This window comes from Zootoca vivipara, chromosome 8 (assembly GCF_965207765.1).
Source record: "Zootoca vivipara chromosome 8, rZooViv2.hap1.1, whole genome shotgun sequence".
NCBI classification, from domain to species: domain Eukaryota; kingdom Metazoa; phylum Chordata; class Lepidosauria; order Squamata; family Lacertidae; genus Zootoca; species Zootoca vivipara.
This window is the reverse complement of record NC_142591.1, coordinates 21,225,995-21,245,295: the sequence shown is the minus strand read 5'-3', so window position 1 is coordinate 21,245,295 and position 19,301 is coordinate 21,225,995. Positions and strand designations below refer to the sequence as shown.

The window sequence follows — 19,301 nt, the reverse complement described above, 5'->3', positions numbered from 1 at the left end:
TCTACAATTCCATGATGCTATGACTCTGTGGGATAGTGGACCCTGGTCCTTACCCCAATCTAGGTAGGCTACTGCCTTCACTTCCTGCTCTTTGAAATTTGGGAGCAGCTGGCTTTCCTGAACTTATTTCAGAGCGCAAGAGAGATTGATAAGCCTGTTAAGTCTCTCCAGCAACTATACGTTAAATGCAAAGATGATTTATATTTATCAAATAAAACTCACAGGGAAATGGCGATGCAGTTTGCTTTTGATGTGATATCTCAAACGGGCAAGGAGAAGAAACTCCATTGGATGGAGCTATTTATTAATATTTATTTATTCGAAATAATAAAGAAGGCATTTGAAAAACACCTTCAGGTCTACTAGAAGGATTGGTTGTTGCAAATTTACTGCATTTCAAACAGAAACCTCTTTAGAAGTGCTTTTCAGCCACATCCGCTTCTCTCATTTTCTATGTAGACCCTGTTGCCCTAAAATCCAGTGTTCAAATCTGGTTTGATAACACATGCTGGGGGGTTGGTTGGGGGAAATAGCCTGCAAATGGGCCTTAAATCTGGAAATGACCCATTCTTTTTTTAAAAAATTATATTAACTTTTCAAATTTTGCAAATTCTTTTAAACAACCCTCAAAACATATCTCTCATATTCATTGACTTCCCATCCACCCTTTCAGGGTGTTCTTTTCATAGCTTATAAAGCCACTATACTACTTACATTTTTACCCATTATATACGTTAATTCTAAATTATTGAACTACCAATTCTCATTGGCTGCTCTGCTTCAAATCCTGCATACGTTTTAACATAAGCACGATATTCCCCCCCCCCCAAAGAAAATTCCACAAAATAGTTCCATCCTTCAATGGACACTTTCCTCATTCTGTTTTTTAATTCTCACAGGTAATCTAGCCATCTATGCATATTCCATCATCTTCATAAACCGATCTGGAAATGACTCATTCTAAACTATATGGGTAGCGATGTACTAGCCTTGACAATGGTGGTTTCCCTGTTGCTGACATGTTAAGAGCTATAGAATTAAGTAATTGGTTTTTCTACAGAAATGAACAACTGCATTGGAATGTGATGTGTACAGTTTGAATGGCGAAACAAACAAACCCTGAAGCTCATTTGTAGCAGACAAGCCCCTTCTTCTCCTGGTTCCCAGCCCTATTCTGCTTCTGATCTTTATTTCCTGATTTTGATCCTAGATTTACATAAGACAGACTGTTCCTGGTGTTACGGGAATTTTTATAATGATGGGGGGGCGGGGAGGGTTGCCCTTGGTTCACACACAATGTCTCCTCAAAGCACCACATAACACACGATGGAAATCTTTGCTCCTATATTCCTGGCTGGTGCCTTTGTTTAGTAATCCAAGTGAGCCCAAGGATTTTCCTGTAACACTGGGATAGTACCGTTGCAAGATTATACAACTAAGCTGTTCCCCAACAAACTGCTCCTTGCACTTAACTTTCAAATTTAACTTTTCACTCTTCTACGGCCCTTATTTTCTCTCCTTTTCCAGCTAACTGCTCTAGCAACAGCCTATCTGGTTTCTCCATCTGCTAGTCTTGTCGGGCTCCTGTAGGAGACTCCCTGGATTTGACCTTTCCTGGCTTGCTTGATCCTCTGTTTCCAGTATTGATGCAATTTGGGTCCCTGGTTTGATGCATCTCTCTCCAGTCTTGACCTCTTGGCAAGTTCTTTTGACACTGTCTTGGATTTCACCAGCTATCAGTATTAATGTTGCTCACTTATGTCCTGAACTTTTTATTCTGCAAAGGGCTGGCCGTTCCTTGGGCACTTCAGAGACCTGTTCAGTATAAAAAACTGGAGTTTCTCGGTCTTGAATTGTCTTCTGTAACAAAACGTGTCACAATCCTGTCTGAATGAGCATGCCTATTGTCCATGTTCACATGTTCATCCTTTAGCAATTCTCATTGGTTGCTGGGAGCGGGATTTCTGTTTTGTCATATCAGCTAGGAGTCAGTTCTCAACTGCTTTACCTCTCTGTGAAATATAATATTCTGCAGCTTTCCCTTAATTTTTGCATCATTGCTTTTTCCTCATTGCAGTGTGCTGAATGCTTATGCTTACAGCGCAGTTCGTTAACTATTGTCAAGCAAAGTAACATCAATGAAGTTTAAAAAGCAGAGTGATATTGATTCTGTATGGCTCAAATAAGTGAGGTTTACCCAGCATGCGCAATAAAGTAACTCCTGCCAATTCTGATGTACAGCAAACATAGGTAAAAAGTGGGTGACTCAAAAGTGTGTTTAATAATAATAATAGGGGGAAAGCAGGGAGGTTATTTCGCTGTCAGCACGCTACTTTTAGGTAAATATTTAGTGAACTGCATGATGCAGATTTCTCCTTGCTCCTGCTTTTACGGATAAAAAAATGTCGCTTGTCGCCAGCTTAATCAAGCAGTTTCCTTCAACATAAAAAGCTTGAGTCTCACTGCTAAGTTTTCTTCAGCCAACTCCCCGACACACCAAATCACTTCCTCAGGAAATCATGTTTGCATATGATAGAGCAAGTTCACCAAACCTTGCTCACAGACAGGAAAACTGAGCAGAGTGGCAAACAATTAAAACTCATCTTAAAAGGCATTGTTTCCTTAGGTGAGCATATATAATGGCACTCTTTTTTTTGAGGGGGGGGGGGGACATTTTACTAGTGGTAGTGCCTTACCGGTAGTATTTTCTCCATTATTGTGTTCCATTTGGAGATTTGGATTTGTTTTTTTTAAATCACTTTGGCCTCAAGAATTGTGCTGTTCTCTCTCCTATAACAGGTTGGCCACTTCAAGAAAATTCCATCTCTGTTATCCGGTGATTTGTACTGGTGAGAAATGTGCTTGTAAAGTGGCTTATTTTAAATGAGTTTTCTTTTTCAAACCTCTCTCTTTTAGGGCTGGTATTTATGGAGAGAATACCAAAAGTGGATGTCAGATTAGAAGGAACACAGCGGGATTTTCTCTGTTCTGTTCATTAACCAAGTGAAGGAAAGAACTATAAAGAGAACAGAATGTACCCTCCCATTTCTTCTTTTATTAAAAAAAAAGTAATGTTCTGAAAGGTATAAAATCATATTTAAACAAAAAAGAGAAGGCCAGCGGTATAAAAATTCAGCTCAAAATATTAGCAAAGCAGATGAGGAAAAAACTAACCTTTGCACCATTATTGATATAACAACAATAACAATAACAACATTCATTCATACACTGCCCATCTGGCTGGGGTTCCCCAGCCACTCTGGGTGGCTCCCAACAGAATTGATGATGATGATGATGATGATAAAACATCATACATTAAAAACTTCCCTAAACAGGGCTGCCTTCAGATGTCTTCTAAAAGTCAGATGGTTGTATATTTCCTTGACATCTGATGTGAGGGAGTTCCACAGGGCTGGCGCCACTATCGAGAAGGCCCCTCTGTCTTCTAAAAGCTTGGGCAAATGAAACTGTTTCTACCTGGTGCCAGAATTAACATTAGATGACCCTCTGACATGGGAGGGCATTCCATAGATGTGGTTATGACTCTAGTTACCACCCATCTCTCTTCAGATGGTGAGGGATTCAGATGATGCAAGCAGTGTTTGGCAAGCGCATGATTCAGCTCAGCGCTGCCAGAGCTTTGCCTGTTTTCAGTAGGTCTGATCCCCTCTAACCATTGGTACTGCTGGTTGAGGCTGATGGGAGTTGGATCCGAACAACCCCCCCCCCCAAATGTCTAAAATAAGTCTTCTTGTTGTTTTGTGTATTGGTAGTAATTCCTTCTCACAGGGGAATAAATTATTTTGTGTTTCTATACCGCTGAGATACTGTTGGCAGTTGGCCACTGGAAAATCTAAACAAGGGCAGTCATTTTCTTTGCAAAGAGTACTTGAAGAAAGCAAACAGTTAACCTCTCAGAGCTGAAAGCAGCAGCAAAGCTTTTGTCGGTTTCAAAATAAATGAAACCCAAGCTCCTGCTCCAAACTCATTTGTGGAAGTGTTGGCAACATTTTAATTTACAGCATTTTCCTCCTGCTGTTAATTTGAAAAGTTTCAAACAGATGCATCCTGTTTATATTTTAGTGCGGGTGATTCTGGCAATTAATTTCTCTGTTGAGAACGCATGGCACCTTCCCTCCTCGATGTCTCTTCCCCTCCCCTCGCTACTGCAGCCTTAGGGCAACAGACGCTGTCATAAATCATACATAGTCTGTAATGGTTTCTAAGGATGCTTAATGCGTTTGGGGAGTTTGCGTAATGAAACTTCCTTGGTAAAGGTGAAGCATCGATGATACATACAAATGCATAGGCTTGTTCGAGGTTTGCAACTTCAGCACTCGTCGTGATTATGTTAGCAACCAATGTTACGGACGGAAAAGACATAGCGTGGTGGGTAGCCTTCGAAGCTCAGGGATAATATAAGCTTTTGAGCTCCCCCCCCCCAAAAAAAGACAGAGATGGTTTAATTCTTAGTTTAAGCACTTCACTATCTAGGGTGGTTTTGGTATATTGGTTCTGGAACTAAAAGTATTGGAATTGATGGGGAGAAAAATTCAGCTGAGAAGGGTCAGTTCACAGATTATTAGGATCAATGTGCATGACTGACCATTCTGCTGATAGAAATGGAGAAGCAGAGTTTTCTTTTAAGGTGATTTCTCCAGGGCTATCCAGCGACTCTGAGCCAGGCGTGATTTTACTTGTACTGTGAATATATTACTCATCTCATCTGTAAGGCTCAGAGTAGACATCGTGTATGTGTGTTGTGCTGGTGTTACTGAAGGAAAATTTATCCAGTTCAATGGGATATAATCTAATTAATGGCTAAAACCGACTGGATGGTTTCATGTCCCAAGAGAAAAGATCTCTTCAGTTGCAGGCTGGCCCTCAGAAAGGCCTGAACTGTCTTGACTTGGTGCTCTGATAGAAAAATTAGAAGGGCACTGATTGGTCAGACCAAGGACCCGTTTAGTCTAGCATCCTGCATCCTACTGCTAGAACAGGGACTCAGAAGTGCTCTCTGGCTTTCGCTAAGAACAGGCCCTGTTTGTTATGAAAACTGCTTACTGTCGGATAACAGGCTTGGAGGCTTGGATAAAAGGCTTGGAGCCTCTACTGTAAGTACAGCTAGCCTTTTTTTTAAAAAAGATTTCTTGATTTTCAAACGTACAGTATGTGCAATGTCTCTTGTATTTATTCCATGTATCATTTTTACAAATCAGTTTCATTTGTTGAGACATTAGGAAGAAAAGGGGGAGAGAGGAGGACAGGGAGGGGGATGGGTGGGGGTGGGGACGGGTGATGATGTTTCTATTTTACTTAATATATGTAGGGTTTCATGTCAGCTTTACTTGTGCAGATTCTCTGTTGTTCATTTGTGTTCCTTTGGTGGTGAGGGAGGTTGGGGTTGGCCTAGGGTGTAGTTGTTCATTTGTGGTTGGCTGTGGTGGTCTTTGTTATTGTTTTCATGCCAGGGATGGGTGTTTTGGATCAGGTTAGCCATATTGATTCGTATGCTGTTGGTGGATTTCTGTCATTATCTTGTTGGGCTGTGTATGTGATCAAGGGGAGCCATACCGGGGTGAAGGCGTCTTCTGCTATTTGTCCCCATGCCAATTTCAGCTTATTGGTTAATTTTACAGCTAGCCATTTCAGCAACAGTACTTGCCACCCTGGGGGGACCCAGGTGGCGCTGTGGTTAAACCACTGATCCTAGGGTTTGCTGATCAGAAGGTTGGTGGTTCAAATCCCTGTGACGGGGTGAGCTCCCGTTGCTTGGTCCCAGCTCCTGCCAACCTAGCAGTTCGAAAGCACGTCAAAATGCAAGTAGATAAATAGGAACCGCTACAGCGGGAAGGTAAACGGCGTTTCCGTGTGCTGCTCTGGTTCTCCAGAAGCGGCTTTGTCATGCTGGTCACATGATCTGGAAGCTGTACGCCGGCTCCCTCGGCCAATAATGCGAGGTGAGCGCGCAACCCCAGAGTCGGTCACGACTGGACCTAATGGTCAGGGGTCCCTTTACCTTTACCTTTACTTGCCACCCTAGTTCTCTCCACAATGCTCCTGGGAAGTAGGCAGGCTCTCTTCCAAATATCAACACTCCACAGAACTGTTTTGAACGCAGCTTGCCATATCCGTGGCGGCCTGCCATGCAATTCTAGGAAGCCCACAAGTGGGATGTCCTCCAGAGGGCCTGGTTTTAAACAAAGAGCCGCTTCAGATGGTAAGACTGTTCCACTTGCCAGGTGTGGGGAGGTCACGTCTGTGGATGCCAAGAAGTCTCCTCTCTCCTTTTTTCCAAGCATAAAAAGTTTTGTTTGTGGGAACTTTCTGATATCCACTCACCCAGAAGCCCTGTGAAGTTGTAAATCCAGAAAAAAAAACCCAGTTGTTTGTGCATATTAGACCTCAGTCGGGGATAATCATGGTGTACCTGGGGCCTTTTTTAAAATAATAATAATCTCTAAGCCATGCTCAGAACTGGCAGACAGTGGTTAATCGTTTGTGAACCAGGTTTTCCCGTAATATGACACAAAAGCTTCCCTGCCTAGCTGACTCGAGAGGTGATCTTTGCTTGCCGCAGGTGACCAGATAAGTGGGTTCTTTGCCAGCTGGCCTGCATGCCAAAGCTAAGTTTGAATCAAGGTATGCTGGAGGATGCTTGTGCAGATACCAGAGCCCCGTTGTAATGTTCTTCTCTCGTCAAGAAGCATCTTGCTCTGCCTGAAGCTTATGGAGAGGTGAAGATGGCAGCCGGCCATTGGGCTTTTCAGTGAGGAACTTTAAAGTGTTATTTAGTGTTCAGTGTCTAATCCTATCACACACAGAGAGCGGAGGAGAAGCATTTGTACTGGGACACAGTAGTCTATCCAACATATATTCACCTTATAAAACAGACTGAAGCAAAATTTGCTCTAAGTCTTGTGTATGGAAAGCAGATTCTATAGTGTGTTTCTTAGGGATGCAAATGGCGCTGTGGTCTAAACAATGGAGCCTCTTGGGCTTTCTGATTGTAAGGTCAGTTGTTCGAATCCCCACAATGGGGTGAGCTCCTGTTCTTTGCCCCAGCTCCTGTCAACCTAGCAGTTTGAAAGCATACCAGCATGAGTAGATAAATAGGTAGCACTGCACTGGGAAGGTAAATGGCATTTCCGTGCACTATGGCTTCCAACACGGTATCCCTTTGAGCCACTTGACCCGGAAAGCTGTCTGTGGACAAACACTGGCTCCCTTGGCCTGAAAGCAGAGATGAGCATCACACCCCATAGTCAAATTTGACTGGACTTAACTGTTCAGGGATACTTTACTTTACTTACTCTTAGGTTCAATAAAAAAACACCCTTTGAACCAAGTTCTAGCATATTCATCCATTTGCTGTGCTGTGCTGTGCTGCAGAAAGGGTAGTCATAATAATAATAATAATAATAATAATAATAATAATAATAATAATAATATATTTATACCCCCGCCCATCTGGCCGGGCTTCCCCAGCCACTCTGGGCGGCTTCCAACAGAAAAATAAAACACAATAATCTATAAATATTAAAAGCCTCCCTGAACAGGGCTGCCTTCAGATGTCTTCTAAAAGTCTGGTAGTTGTTTTCCTCTTTGACATCTGTTGGGAGGGCGTTCCACAGGGCAGGCACCACCACCGAGAAGGCCCTCTGCCTAGTTCCCTGCAACTTGGCTTCTCGCAACGAGGGAACCGCCAGAAGGCCCTCAGTGCTGGACCTCAGTGTCCGGGCAGAATGATGGAGGTGGAGACGCTCCTTCAGGTATACTGGACCGAGGCCATTTAGGGCTTTAAAGGTCAGCACCAACACTTTGAATTGTGCTCGGAAACGTACTGGGAGCCAATGTCGATGTGGTCTCGACGGCTGCTCCCAGTCACCAGTCTTGCTGCCGCATTCTGGATTAGTTGTAGTTTCCGGGTCACCTTCAAAGGTAGCCCCACGTAGAGCGCATTGCAGTAGTCCAAGCGGGAGATAACTAGAGCATGCACCACTCTGGCTAGACAGTCTGCAGGCAGGTAGGGTCTCAGCCTGCATAACAGATGGAGCTGATAGACAGCTGCCCTGGACACAGAATTGACCTGCGCCTCCATGGACAGCTGTGAGTCCAAAATGACTCCTAGGCTGCGCACCTGGTCCTTCAGGGGCACAGTTACACCATTCAGAACCAGGGAATCCTCCACACCTGCCCGCCTCCTGTCCCCCACGAACAGTACTTCTGTCTTGTCAGGATTCAACCTCAATCTGTTAGCCGCCATCCATCCTCCAACCGATTTGAAAGAGAGGTAGAGCTGGGTATCATCCGCATACTGATGAATACCCAGCCCAAACCCCCTGATGATCTCTCCCAGCGGCTGCATGTAGATGTTAAAAAGTATGGGGGAGAAGACAGAACCCTGAGGCACCCCACAAGTGAGAGCCCAGGGGTCTGAACACTCATCCCCCACCACCACTTTCCGAACACTGCCCAGATTTTCTCTCTGTTTTCTCTCCGTTCTTTTTTCTCTCTGTTCTGTTTTTTGTCATCTTTAAATATCGGTGTCTCTGTTTTTCTCAGCTCTCATTTATTGGAGCCATGTTAGCAATGAGCATGAGCATCAAAGAGCAGGGAGGGAAAATATGTGTCAGGCAAGCAATTTCCCCCTCTCCACTCCCTTCTGCTGCTAATGCATCTCTTTCTATCGCTTGGTGTCTTCTGCCCATGGTTTTTCATACTCGGTTAGCTTTTATTAACATTAGTAGATATAGCTCAGCCCTGCAGAGCTTTCAGCTGCTATCAGATCTGCACTAGCCAAGGATATTAATCATGATTCTGGTTGTCTCTGTCCTTTTGGTCTCACTTGAGTGTTGCTGCCTCCCAGCCCTCTCCCCTCCCCTCTCGCTGTCCTTTAAAGAGTCCTAAGGATACCCCTGGCAGTCTTCTTTAGCTCTGGGTCTTCTCTGTCAGCAACATTTTCTTGGCTGTCATCAGATAATCCAAAGTACTAATGATAAAACAATGTTTTTGACTGCTGCTGAAGTCAGCTGTGCCCTCATATGAGACCTGGCTGGCTTTCTAAAGTGTTGCAGAAACTTTGTGGTTGGAGAGAGAGGTATGCCGCAATCTTCACCTCATCTTTGGAGAAGCTCTTTGCCTTGTTACTCAGGTTTTTTGCTTGTTCCTTTGGCCTTTTTATGTGTTAATTAAGAAATATATAGAGCAGCAGCTTTTCTTCCATTGAACCAAATGCCTATAGTAAGTGTGTCACCAAATGCCAATAAGGGAGAATATTGGGAAGTCCACTTTTCACATTAGAGCCCAGGGTGAATGAACTCGTGGGATTTCACATTCCAGCTCCACTCTCAACTTCTGTGTATTCTTCTGAACCTGCTCTACACAGAGCCTAGGCCAGGGGTCAGCAACCTAAGGCCCATGGGCCACAAGCGGCCCACGGGGGTCTAACCGGCCCATGGACCCCCTCCACCCGCTCGGGGACCCCCGCTGCCTGCTCGGTCAGCTCCCGTGCACCGGCGCGGAGCAGAGCGGGGACCGCCTTCTGTGACGCTGGCCGGCTTCACATTGGCTGCATGATGCTGCACATGCCTCCTCTGCGTCAGAAGGAACTCCGGAAATAGCGTTTGCGCATGCGTGAGTGCGCACACAGACATCTTTTGGTTTGTCTTGGTTTCTTGCCTGAATAAAGCGTTGGACTGGGGAGGCAGGTTCAGATCAACCACTGGCCACTATTTTTCAGTCTAACGCAACTCATTGAATTGTTAGTGTTCTATCATGTATGTACCAGTATGTTGGATATGTGATTGTAAAACTTTGAGAACCACATAAATAAATTTATATGTATACAGTGGTGCCTCGCAAGACGAAAGTAATTTGTTCTGCGAGTCGCTTCGTCTTGCGATAATTTCGTCTTGTGAAGTGCGGTTTGCTGTGACAAAAAAAAAACCGCCGAAAAACTTCGTCTTGCGAAGCGTGGCCATAGAAAACTTCGTCTTGTGAAGCGCCAAAAACATCGCAAAACGCTTTCGTCTTGCGAATTTTTCATTGCGCAAAGCATTCGTCTTGCGAGGTACCACTATACATAGATAAATTTATATGTATATAAAAGAAATAAATACCTACAAGCCTTTTGTATGAAAATGCCGAACGGGTTACTGCCGGGTTTCGGTGCTCGCGCATGTGCAGAAGCACTAAATCAAGCTTTGTGCATGTGCAGAAGCGCTGCGGGTTGCGTCTGCCTCCCGCACGGATCATGTTCGCAACCCGAGCGTCCACTGTACCTGCAAAATTGCTTTCTGGTTCATTACGTAACAACATTAGAAGATGGGTTGTGGGGCTCAGTTATTTTGAGGAAACCCAGAGCTGAGTTAATGGTTTGCATGTGGAAGCAATAATTATTCAGTGTTCCACGAATTATTGTACTCAGGAAAGCAGCAACGAGGGGTACTGTGTTAGGAAGCACTTTGCTTTGCAAAAGTTGCATGTCTCGGTTGAAAGTTTTGTTACAATCGTGTGTGCATGGTTTTTTTAAATAAAGTTTGCAAACGTTACAGACTTTAATCTGGGGATGGCTAACTTTCATCCCCGGTTGCTCCTCCAGAACCCACCTACCAGATGTGTGTGTGGCCATGCCACAATCTTTTAGGCATACACAAACATCCCCCATAGTTAATTTCTGCAGATCAGCAATTGGCGGGGAGGACACTTAAGTCAGTGTTGTCCTATTTAGTCTTTTCTACTTCTTACCACTGCCACCAAAATAACCATCAATTATTGGAATTTTTAAAATTGTGCATAGCCATTATATTGCTGCTGGCTTGTTAATGTTTCTGGATTCTTTTATGTGCTGTGGCTTATGAGTGCTGAAGGTGCATGTTCCATGTAGACTTTATTAAGTGCACAATGTATTCCAGGCTCCCTTTACTGCATCCCTCTTAACTTTGTGCATTTCCTTCGTACTGTCCACTCTACCTCTACCTATACATAATGTTTAGATCCGTCCTGTATTACCATTTTGCTACACTGCTCGCAATTTATGCCACTGCTTGTCTTAATACTTCACTACTATCTCAATGAGCATTTTCCTTCTTAATAACTTTTAATGTAATTAGCCATGCAGCAGATTAAAGCCAAGCAAGAGAGATGATAACCCTATGAGCGAAACTCTAGGACTGGGCAGAGAGAAAATGAGGTCGATCCCGATGACACTTCAAAGTTCAATTGTGCCAGAGGTTTTAAAACAGGGAGATAGGAAAGCCAACATGGTTTTTTAAAAAAAACATTTGCAGAAGTTTGGCCGTTGACCTTCTCCCTTATAAAAATAATCGGGAGCAGATCCTTGGTGTTTGTCTTACCCATTTTGTGACTTTTGCCTTGGGTTTTGCACATGTTGTTTCAACCGATACTTTATTCTGCAGTGGATGCAATGTAAGATTTGGGGATGGTAGAACTACCTGGTCCTAAACCTTAGAATGTTCCTGGGAAAGTTGCTTTATAAGGCCCCATTGAGGTTTACTGTGAATGGTGCAGAACCAATTCCTGATTATCCTTCCCCCGCTGCTCCAGTAGGTATTAGAATATGAGAGCCAAATGGATTGGAGACAGTTGCGGCACTCTTCCACCTGGTTGCTATTCTGCCCAGAAAGGAATGCAATGGACAGGGAGACAGAAATTGTGTGTTTGATCCTATTCACAAAGTTTTGTAGTAACATTATTCCTTGGAGCCACAGAAGAAGCCACCAGTAGGGAAATGGCTCTGCAGCGCTAGCCTTAAGTGTCAACAGAGCTCTTGAGTGTCATTGTCCAAGCATTGCTGTCATGAAGAAATGTACTTCATAAACCCTGCGCTTGCTGTATAGCTATGTGTTCCTGGTCACCATGTGTGTCTAACCTCAACTCGCAACTGCCTAACCTGTTCCTAAAAATGAACTCCAACATTTAAAGGTTTGCAGGGGCTTTCCCACTGAATGTGAACCAGAGGGTGATTGCAATGATATATGCAATGCTGTAAATTTCAGTCAAGTTGGGAGGAAAAATATATAGGTGTGTGTCCTCCCACTTTGCCTTCAAACTGATCTTGGGTTATTCTCCATTTGTTCAAAGCTTTTCTGAAGCTTTCACATGAAGTCTGTTCATGAAGCATGGAAAACGAGCAAACTGTCCTTTTGATTCCTGCATGAAAATAGCCTTATTGACCAAGTAAAAATGTGCAATTCAGGCTATTAGTCTGAAATGCTGTCTTCAAAAATCATGATAACCGTCTAAAAAGACTTAGGGTGTTTTTTTTTTATTATTCAATGTCCCTGGTATATGAGGCTAAAACCCATGGTTAGGTAATGTTTGTGCTTAGGGGAATTTATTAGCCATAAGCATTGTGCTTAAGATGCTACAGTTTTGCAAAGTTCAATTATCCTTTACTCTTCCTCTGCATCAATAAAAGGATGTCTTTAGATCCCTCACCCCCTTCAGTATTCTAGTAGACCTTTATGATTAACTCTGTTCATTTTAAATTTCCCTCTCAGATATTGACGGACTCCCAGTCAGATGCTTCGCTACGGACTCCTTATCTCCTTTCGCCTGGTGGTAGAATACAAGCTAGTCACCGTGGGAGGCTGGGAACTGCTCCAGGAATTAGATTTGAGACTGGACTGCCGAACAACGTGATAGTCTCACTGCTTTCGCCAATTGGACCGCGATGGAGACTCTGTCCCAGGACATTTTGCTGGAATGTCAGATTTGTTTCAATTACTACAGCCCCCGGCGGAGGCCCAAGTTGCTGGACTGCAAGCATACCTGCTGTTCTGTTTGCCTTCAGCAGATGAGGACCAGCCAGAAAGACTTGCGGTGCCCGTGGTGCCGAGGCATCACTAAACTGCCCCCGGGCTTTTCTGTCTCCCAGCTGCCCGACGACCCAGAGGTCATTGCCGTGATTGCGATACCCCACACTTCAGAGCACACTCCCGTCTTCATCAAACTTCCCAGCAACGGCTGCTACATGTTGCCCTTGCCCATCTCCAAGGAGAGGTCCCTCTTGCCAGGAGACATTGGCTGCCGCCTGCTGCCAGGCAGCCAGCAGAAGTCTCTCACTGTGGTGACAATCCCAGCCGAGCAGCAGCCCTTGCAGTCCGGCGTCCCTCAGGAGGGAGGCGACGAAGAGCAAGACAGGAGGGGCATTGCGAAAAGCTCCACCTGGTCGGGGGTTTGCACCGTCATCCTGGTGGCCTGCGTCCTGGTTTTCCTCCTTGGGATTGTCCTACACAACATGTCGTGCATTTCCAAGCGTTTCACTGTGATTTCCTGCGGCTGAAAGGAGGTGGCTGCAACGGCAAATACCCATGCGGGCCAATTTTGGGGGTTTGGGAGGGTGGTTATGGTGGTGGCAGGATGCCGTGAGATGAAGCGCCATTATTTGGACCGCTGTTCCACCATACTGAGTCATTGACACCAGGCTGGTTGCTGGTCCAGAGTCTACTTTAAAAGAAAAAAGACAGTGGCACCTGTTGGTAGAGTGTGGGAAACGTACAATGCTTATCCGCTGGTAACAGTACCAAGGAAAGCTGCATGCATCACCATAATCACTTAACAAATGAGCTGTAATTTATAATGATTTCATCATGTTACGAGATTAAAGATGTCTATTTAGCTGGTTCTACTATAGCGATATAGGACATAATCTCTCCCTGTCTCTCTTTAACAGAGTAGTCAACTTACAAATCAAAATGCTGTATGTTCAAGTAGAATTAAGCATTGGCATTCGGAAAGGCAAGCAACCCAGTACTTTTCCAGACGTAGCGAAAACCGTAACTCTTCTCTTTTTAAGCGGCAATGGAGAAACTTGTGAAAAGTTAAAAAAAAACTCATTTAGTTAATAAGGCTTCTTTTTGTATCTTTTAAATTGCACATTAATTACAACGGTTTTAAAAAATCTGTACCATAGTTATAGAAAGAGAACATTTTTCTAAAGCGTTGGAAGTATTTTGGATGTAATCTATATCTGTGTGTTTATGCGCATTCTGTTTTTCTTCTGTAGTTTTAAGTGATTTCCTCCCCCTCTCTTTTAAATTGAAATCGGACACAAAAAGAAAGAAGCAATAAAGGGAACCAGGAAGGATATACAGCTGTCCAGCCAAACTGTTTGTCTGTATGCTGCCTTCTGCAAAACGCTACTTTAAAAATCTTGGGCATGTGGTTTCATGTGCACACAGTAAATATATTTGTCAAGAACCTCTGCTGCGGAAACTAGTGGAGATGGCCTAATCTGAGATAAAGGCTGATCTTTGTACGTGAGTGGCATACTGAATGGTTCTTGAAGACTTCTCTTCAGGTGTCCTACCCTTTGAATACAAGCTGGAGGTACATCACCAAAGGAGCCGTAATCTAGGTTTTATTCATCATTGCAAGTGTGAGATACTACTGAAGGCTATATGGCCATGATACAGAATGCACAAATGCACCAGCAGTGTGGCCCTCCTTGCCCTCAAAGGTGTTCAACAGGGTGAAAATGTTACAATTGCAGAAAGGAAGGGGGGGAGAATAGGGGGAGATGGGTGAAGTGGCTGGGGACCCAGGTCAAGAAAAACGTCAGAAAAAGTGACTATCTCCTAAAGGCAATTGTGTCGAGAGAAGTTGTCTCCCCTTTTAAAACTCTGACGATGTGGACTGCCAAGATGAGTGTTGACCCAGGAACTCCTTTCTGCGATTCACCAATAACTTTGCCAGCCATTGACAAAAATGTAGTGTTTCTATAAGAGGGGGTTCAGGGGATATGGTTTTGGAAACTCGGTGGCATTTGAACAGCTCGATCATGTTGAGAAAAGGCATGAAACTTGCTTCTGTGTTAGACTGTTCAGGCAGCCAGGAGTACTCTGGGTTTTGTTGATCTTGCTATCCTGAGAGTGATCCCTGTGTATACAGAAAAGGAGTCCCAGGGTACTTTAGCTGATTTTTATCAGGCTACGTCTGCTTGCTGGGGATTACAAAGCCTGCCCAAGAAAAGGATCGTATTGCTGTTTGCACGGCTGCTTCTCTTGAGGCAAAACAGAGGAGAGTCTGGATTCTGTAAAGTGGCAACCATAAATTAATTCCTGGGAACCCACGGTTCTGAAAGTGACACACAGGCCTTCCCTATACAGGCATGAGCTGATGCACATGGAAGAGCTCTTCCTTCTTCGTAAAATCCCAATTTTTGAATACAAGGAAGTTGACTTTTGACACATTCTCTGTCCGTTCCCAAATAAGTACAGTGCTAGAAGTTGCAGACTGGGCCACATGTACAGTAATATGTTAATAGAAGGCATTGAGATGACCCCCCTTTTGTCGTCGTCCCCCCCCGATGTTTGTTCCTTTGTGATCCATTTTTTAAATATACTTCATGGGCCCTACTTTCACCAGTCCTTTGTATCATTCCATGTACAGTCGTACGTTGGATTCCAAATGACTTGGTACTCAGACGTTTTGACTCCCAAATGCCGCAAACCTGGAAGTGAGTGTTCCGGTTCGTGAACGTTCTTTAGAACCCGAAAATCCCGACGGGGCTTCCGAGGCTTCTGATTGGCTGCAGGAGCTTCCTGCAGCCAATCAGAAGCCATGCTTTGGTTTCTGAACGTTTTGGAAGTTGAACGGACTTCGGAACGGATTCCATTTGACTTCCAAGGTATGACTGTATAAGCTGTGTTACTCTAGAGGAGGCTCAAACAGATTGATTTTCCCCAACTTCAAATCAGCCTGGGCAATTGGAAGAATCACGTGGTACCATTCTCATTGGGCTCAAGCCACTTAGGACTGCAAGTGAGGGATCAGGTCTTTTGGGGGAATCACACATCTCATTCAGTAAACTACTTGCCCGTAACCAGCCTCTGTTGCCTAAAGACATTTTGCTCTCCCAACACTTCCCTGGCTATTCTCCCTTTCTATTCACCCCACTAACCATGTACCGGTAAGCAATACAGCTCTCATAAGCCCCAGCCAGCACAGCCAAGCCCCAAACCAGTCTAGCTACATGAAGATGATTTCACAAGGATGTTGTTTAGTTGTTTAGTCATGTCCGACTCTCCGTGACCCCATGGACCAGAGCACGCCAGGCACTCCTGTCTTCCACTGCCTCCCGCAGTTTGGTCAAACTCATGTTGGTAGCTTCGAGAACACTGTCCAATCATCTCGTCCTCTGTCGTCCCTTTCTCCTTGTGCCCTCCATCTTTCCCAACATCAGGGTCTTTTCCAGGGAGTCTTGTCTTCTCATAAGGTGGCCAAAGTATTGGAGCCTCAGCTTCAGGATCTGTCCTTCCAGTGAGCACTCAGGGCTGATTTCCTTCAGAATGGATAGGTATGATCTTTTTGCAGTCCATGGGACTCTCAAGAGTCTCCTCCAGCACCATAATTCAAAAGCATCAATTCTTCGGCGATCAGCCTTCTTTATGGTCCAGCTCTCACTTCCATACATCACTACTGGGAAAACCATAGCTTTAACTATACGGACCTTTGTTGGCAAGGTGATGTCTCTGCTTTTTGAGATGCTGTCTAGGTTTGCCATTGCTTTTTTCCCAAGAAGCAGGCGTCTTTTAATTTCGTGACTGCTGTCACCATCTGCAGTGATCAAGGAGCCCAAGAAAGTAAAATCTCTCACTGCCTCCATTTCCTCCCCTTCTATTTGCCAGGAGGTGATGGGACCAGTGGCCATGATAGCTTGACATTAAACAGTCTAAGCTCAGGGTGCAGTATGTAATTTAGCTATTTTGTGTAGCTGGGCTCTTAAGGGAGGCTGACTACCAAAACGTTTGAGAACCTGGGGTTCTCATATACACAAAGGGGTCCTAGGATAATTAAAGTCCCACAGCTCTTATCTCAGTGATAAGAACTATCTGCAGCTCATCAACATAGTGCATGTATGGCATAAACTGGCAGGACTACGTGGTGAGGGGTGCAGCCGGGACTGGTTGCAAGCAGGAGGTGGGGAGGGAAGTACTCAAAGAGTGACAGGGGGGGATGGCAAGGAGATGGGAGTCAGTGCATAGATACCAGAGCAGCAGGACCCATCACTAGAGCCAGAGGGGCCCCTGTCTCCAATAAGAGGGCAGGCTCTGAGGCATAGGGAGCAGTGGGAAGCTAAGGCAGACAAAGACCCACAGCCCAGCTCCTTAGCTGGTCAGGTGGGGCTCGCTAACTCTGGGAGGAGGGCTGTGATTCCTTAGCTGGAGTAGGCTTGGAACAGGTGAGGATCACCTGCCTCATCAAGCCCAGATGCTGCAATCAGCAGGCAGCAAAGTGCAAATAGGAAGCGGAGCTGAGGGGCTGTGTTTGCTCAGCTACCCATGTTGAGGGGCCTCGGCTTGCAAGCTCCAGGATCTCTGTGAGGATTGTGCTTCACTTTGGATACGTGGATTGACGGGGGACTTGACATACTGACTTGCTGCCAGGTAGGCCCAGGGGCTCAGGACCCCAGATTAGAAAGTGATTAAATGGCATACTGTTACCTTGCTTACTGCATTAGCAAAAACAGAAGTACCCAGAGAACAGTTTCACTAGGTAAGAGTCCTGATTATTGGGTTCTTTAATGGGAACAGTTGCATTAATATGTGTGTTATGTCTGTGGTTCACTGTTGGTGGTTTGCATAATGCACCCGGGGGTCTGTGGCACCATCCACATAACAAAAACTATTGTATACTGTAGAATTTTTTTCCCAAAAGTACTGTAAGGGGTTCATTGCTTGGCTTTTGAAAAAACTCAGGCTCCTCAGTACTTAGCTAATTGGGAACCCCTGCTCTATATGATATGATATCAACTGTTTCTTATTTCAGATCATTAAGAAGTCTCAGGGGTTTGCTTGCAATGTATTTAAACTTACATCGGTTCGTTATTTATTATGTGGGAATCGCAGCTCTATGCATCCATTCTCTAGCCTCAGTTTTGTAACCCACTACAATTCACTTTTGCTACCTTCAAACGGTGGCCTAATTCAGTTTGCAACCGAAACCTGCAGTGGACTTTACATTACCTATAATCATGTTTGCCAGGATAGCTCCACTTAAGAATGCCACACCTGATTGCTTTTCTCCACAGGCCAACGTCATTTTCAAGAGCGTGTGGTGTTAAGCAGGTTTTGCATGTAGGCTTGTTGCCAGAGGGATTGCAATAAGGAGATGTTCTTCTAATTCCTAATTCAGCGCACATGAAATGTTAAGTTCCTTTCATGTTGGAAAAGCCATTTCCATATCCTTAAGAGAAACAAAAAAAAAAAACCCTGAACAGCACTGTCTGTTAGCTTGTATAATATTTTAAAGCATGGGTACGGAACCTCAGGTCTGATGTCTGGATGCAGCCTTTATAGGCCTCTCTAGCTGGGTTTCAGGACTGTTGCCAGCCATGCACCTTACTCCTGGGCTACACCCCCTGAGCAGCACTGCTCTGCATTCTGGGTGCTTTTTCTGGCTGGAATGTCTAGACCTGTGATAATGTCTCTTGTTTGCCTGAATGGAGGCGAGATAATCTCTTGTGGTAGAACCTCTGACCTGTGTAGGTGGAATACAGTCCACTGCACAGAGGGAGGAAATACACACCTGATGCTTCACCCACTTTTTGCACCTGGCTCTGCCCATCCCTAGCATGCACCCACCTCTGCAGCTTCCCCACACCCCAGTTTTGAGGGATGGATCCTGGAGAGGATTTGTGAAGTGAGGGACGCAGGTGGCGCTGTGGTCTAAACCACTGAGCCTCTTGGGCTTGCCGATTAGAAGGTCGGCAGTTCAAATCCCTGTGACGGGGTGCTCTGTCCCAGCTCCTGCCAACCTAGTAGTTGGAAAGCACACCAGTGCAAGTAGATAAATAGGTACCACTTTGGCAGGAAGGTAAATGCCGTTTCCATGTGCTCTGGCACTTGTCATGGTGTCCCGTTGCGCCAGAAGCTGTTTAGTCATGCTGGCCACATGACCCGGAAAGCTTTCTGTGGACAAACGCTGGCTCCCTCTGCCTGAAAGCGAGACGAGCACCACAACCTCATAGTCGCCTTTAACTGGACTTAACCATCCAGGGATCGCTTTACCCCTTTACCTTTACTCCTGCTGAAGCTTTTCTCCTGCAGTTGGGTGGAGGGAGGAAGAAGCTGGTTTATCGTTTTCTGAGGTGGAGAGATTGGTTTGAGCAATGCTTTCACATGCCTCCGTTTCTAGCCTCTTTGACATGTTGTTTCCTGCTTCAAGAATGAGCTTGGGCAAGCCTTGGAGTTGCATGCCTCCTCATCTGCTGCACCCCCCCCCCGAGGTTGACATCTAATGCTGTTTTTTTAAATTAAAAACGGCTAACTAAT

At 44.9% G+C, this 19,301-nt stretch overlaps 1 protein-coding gene across 10 annotated transcripts in view; it reads left to right on the top strand.

Moving 5' to 3' along the window:
* Window positions 1–14,115, top strand: part of RNF152 (ring finger protein 152) — a 65,173-nt gene extending 51,058 nt beyond the window's left edge. For 9 of the 10 annotated variants that reach the window (XM_088676218.1, XM_088676219.1, XM_035125471.3 and 6 more), the window contains one exon: window positions 12,525–14,115. In XM_088676218.1, the coding sequence (XP_088532344.1) occupies window positions 12,698–13,309 (612 nt within the window). In that variant the 5' untranslated portion in view covers window positions 12,525–12,697 and the 3' untranslated portion in view covers window positions 13,310–14,115. Of the gene's footprint in view, window positions 1–2,804; window positions 2,850–12,524 lie in introns of those variants that run through there. The other variant, XM_088676223.1, reaches the window with a different exon arrangement.
* The last annotated feature ends 5,186 nt before the right edge of the window (window positions 14,116–19,301 follow it).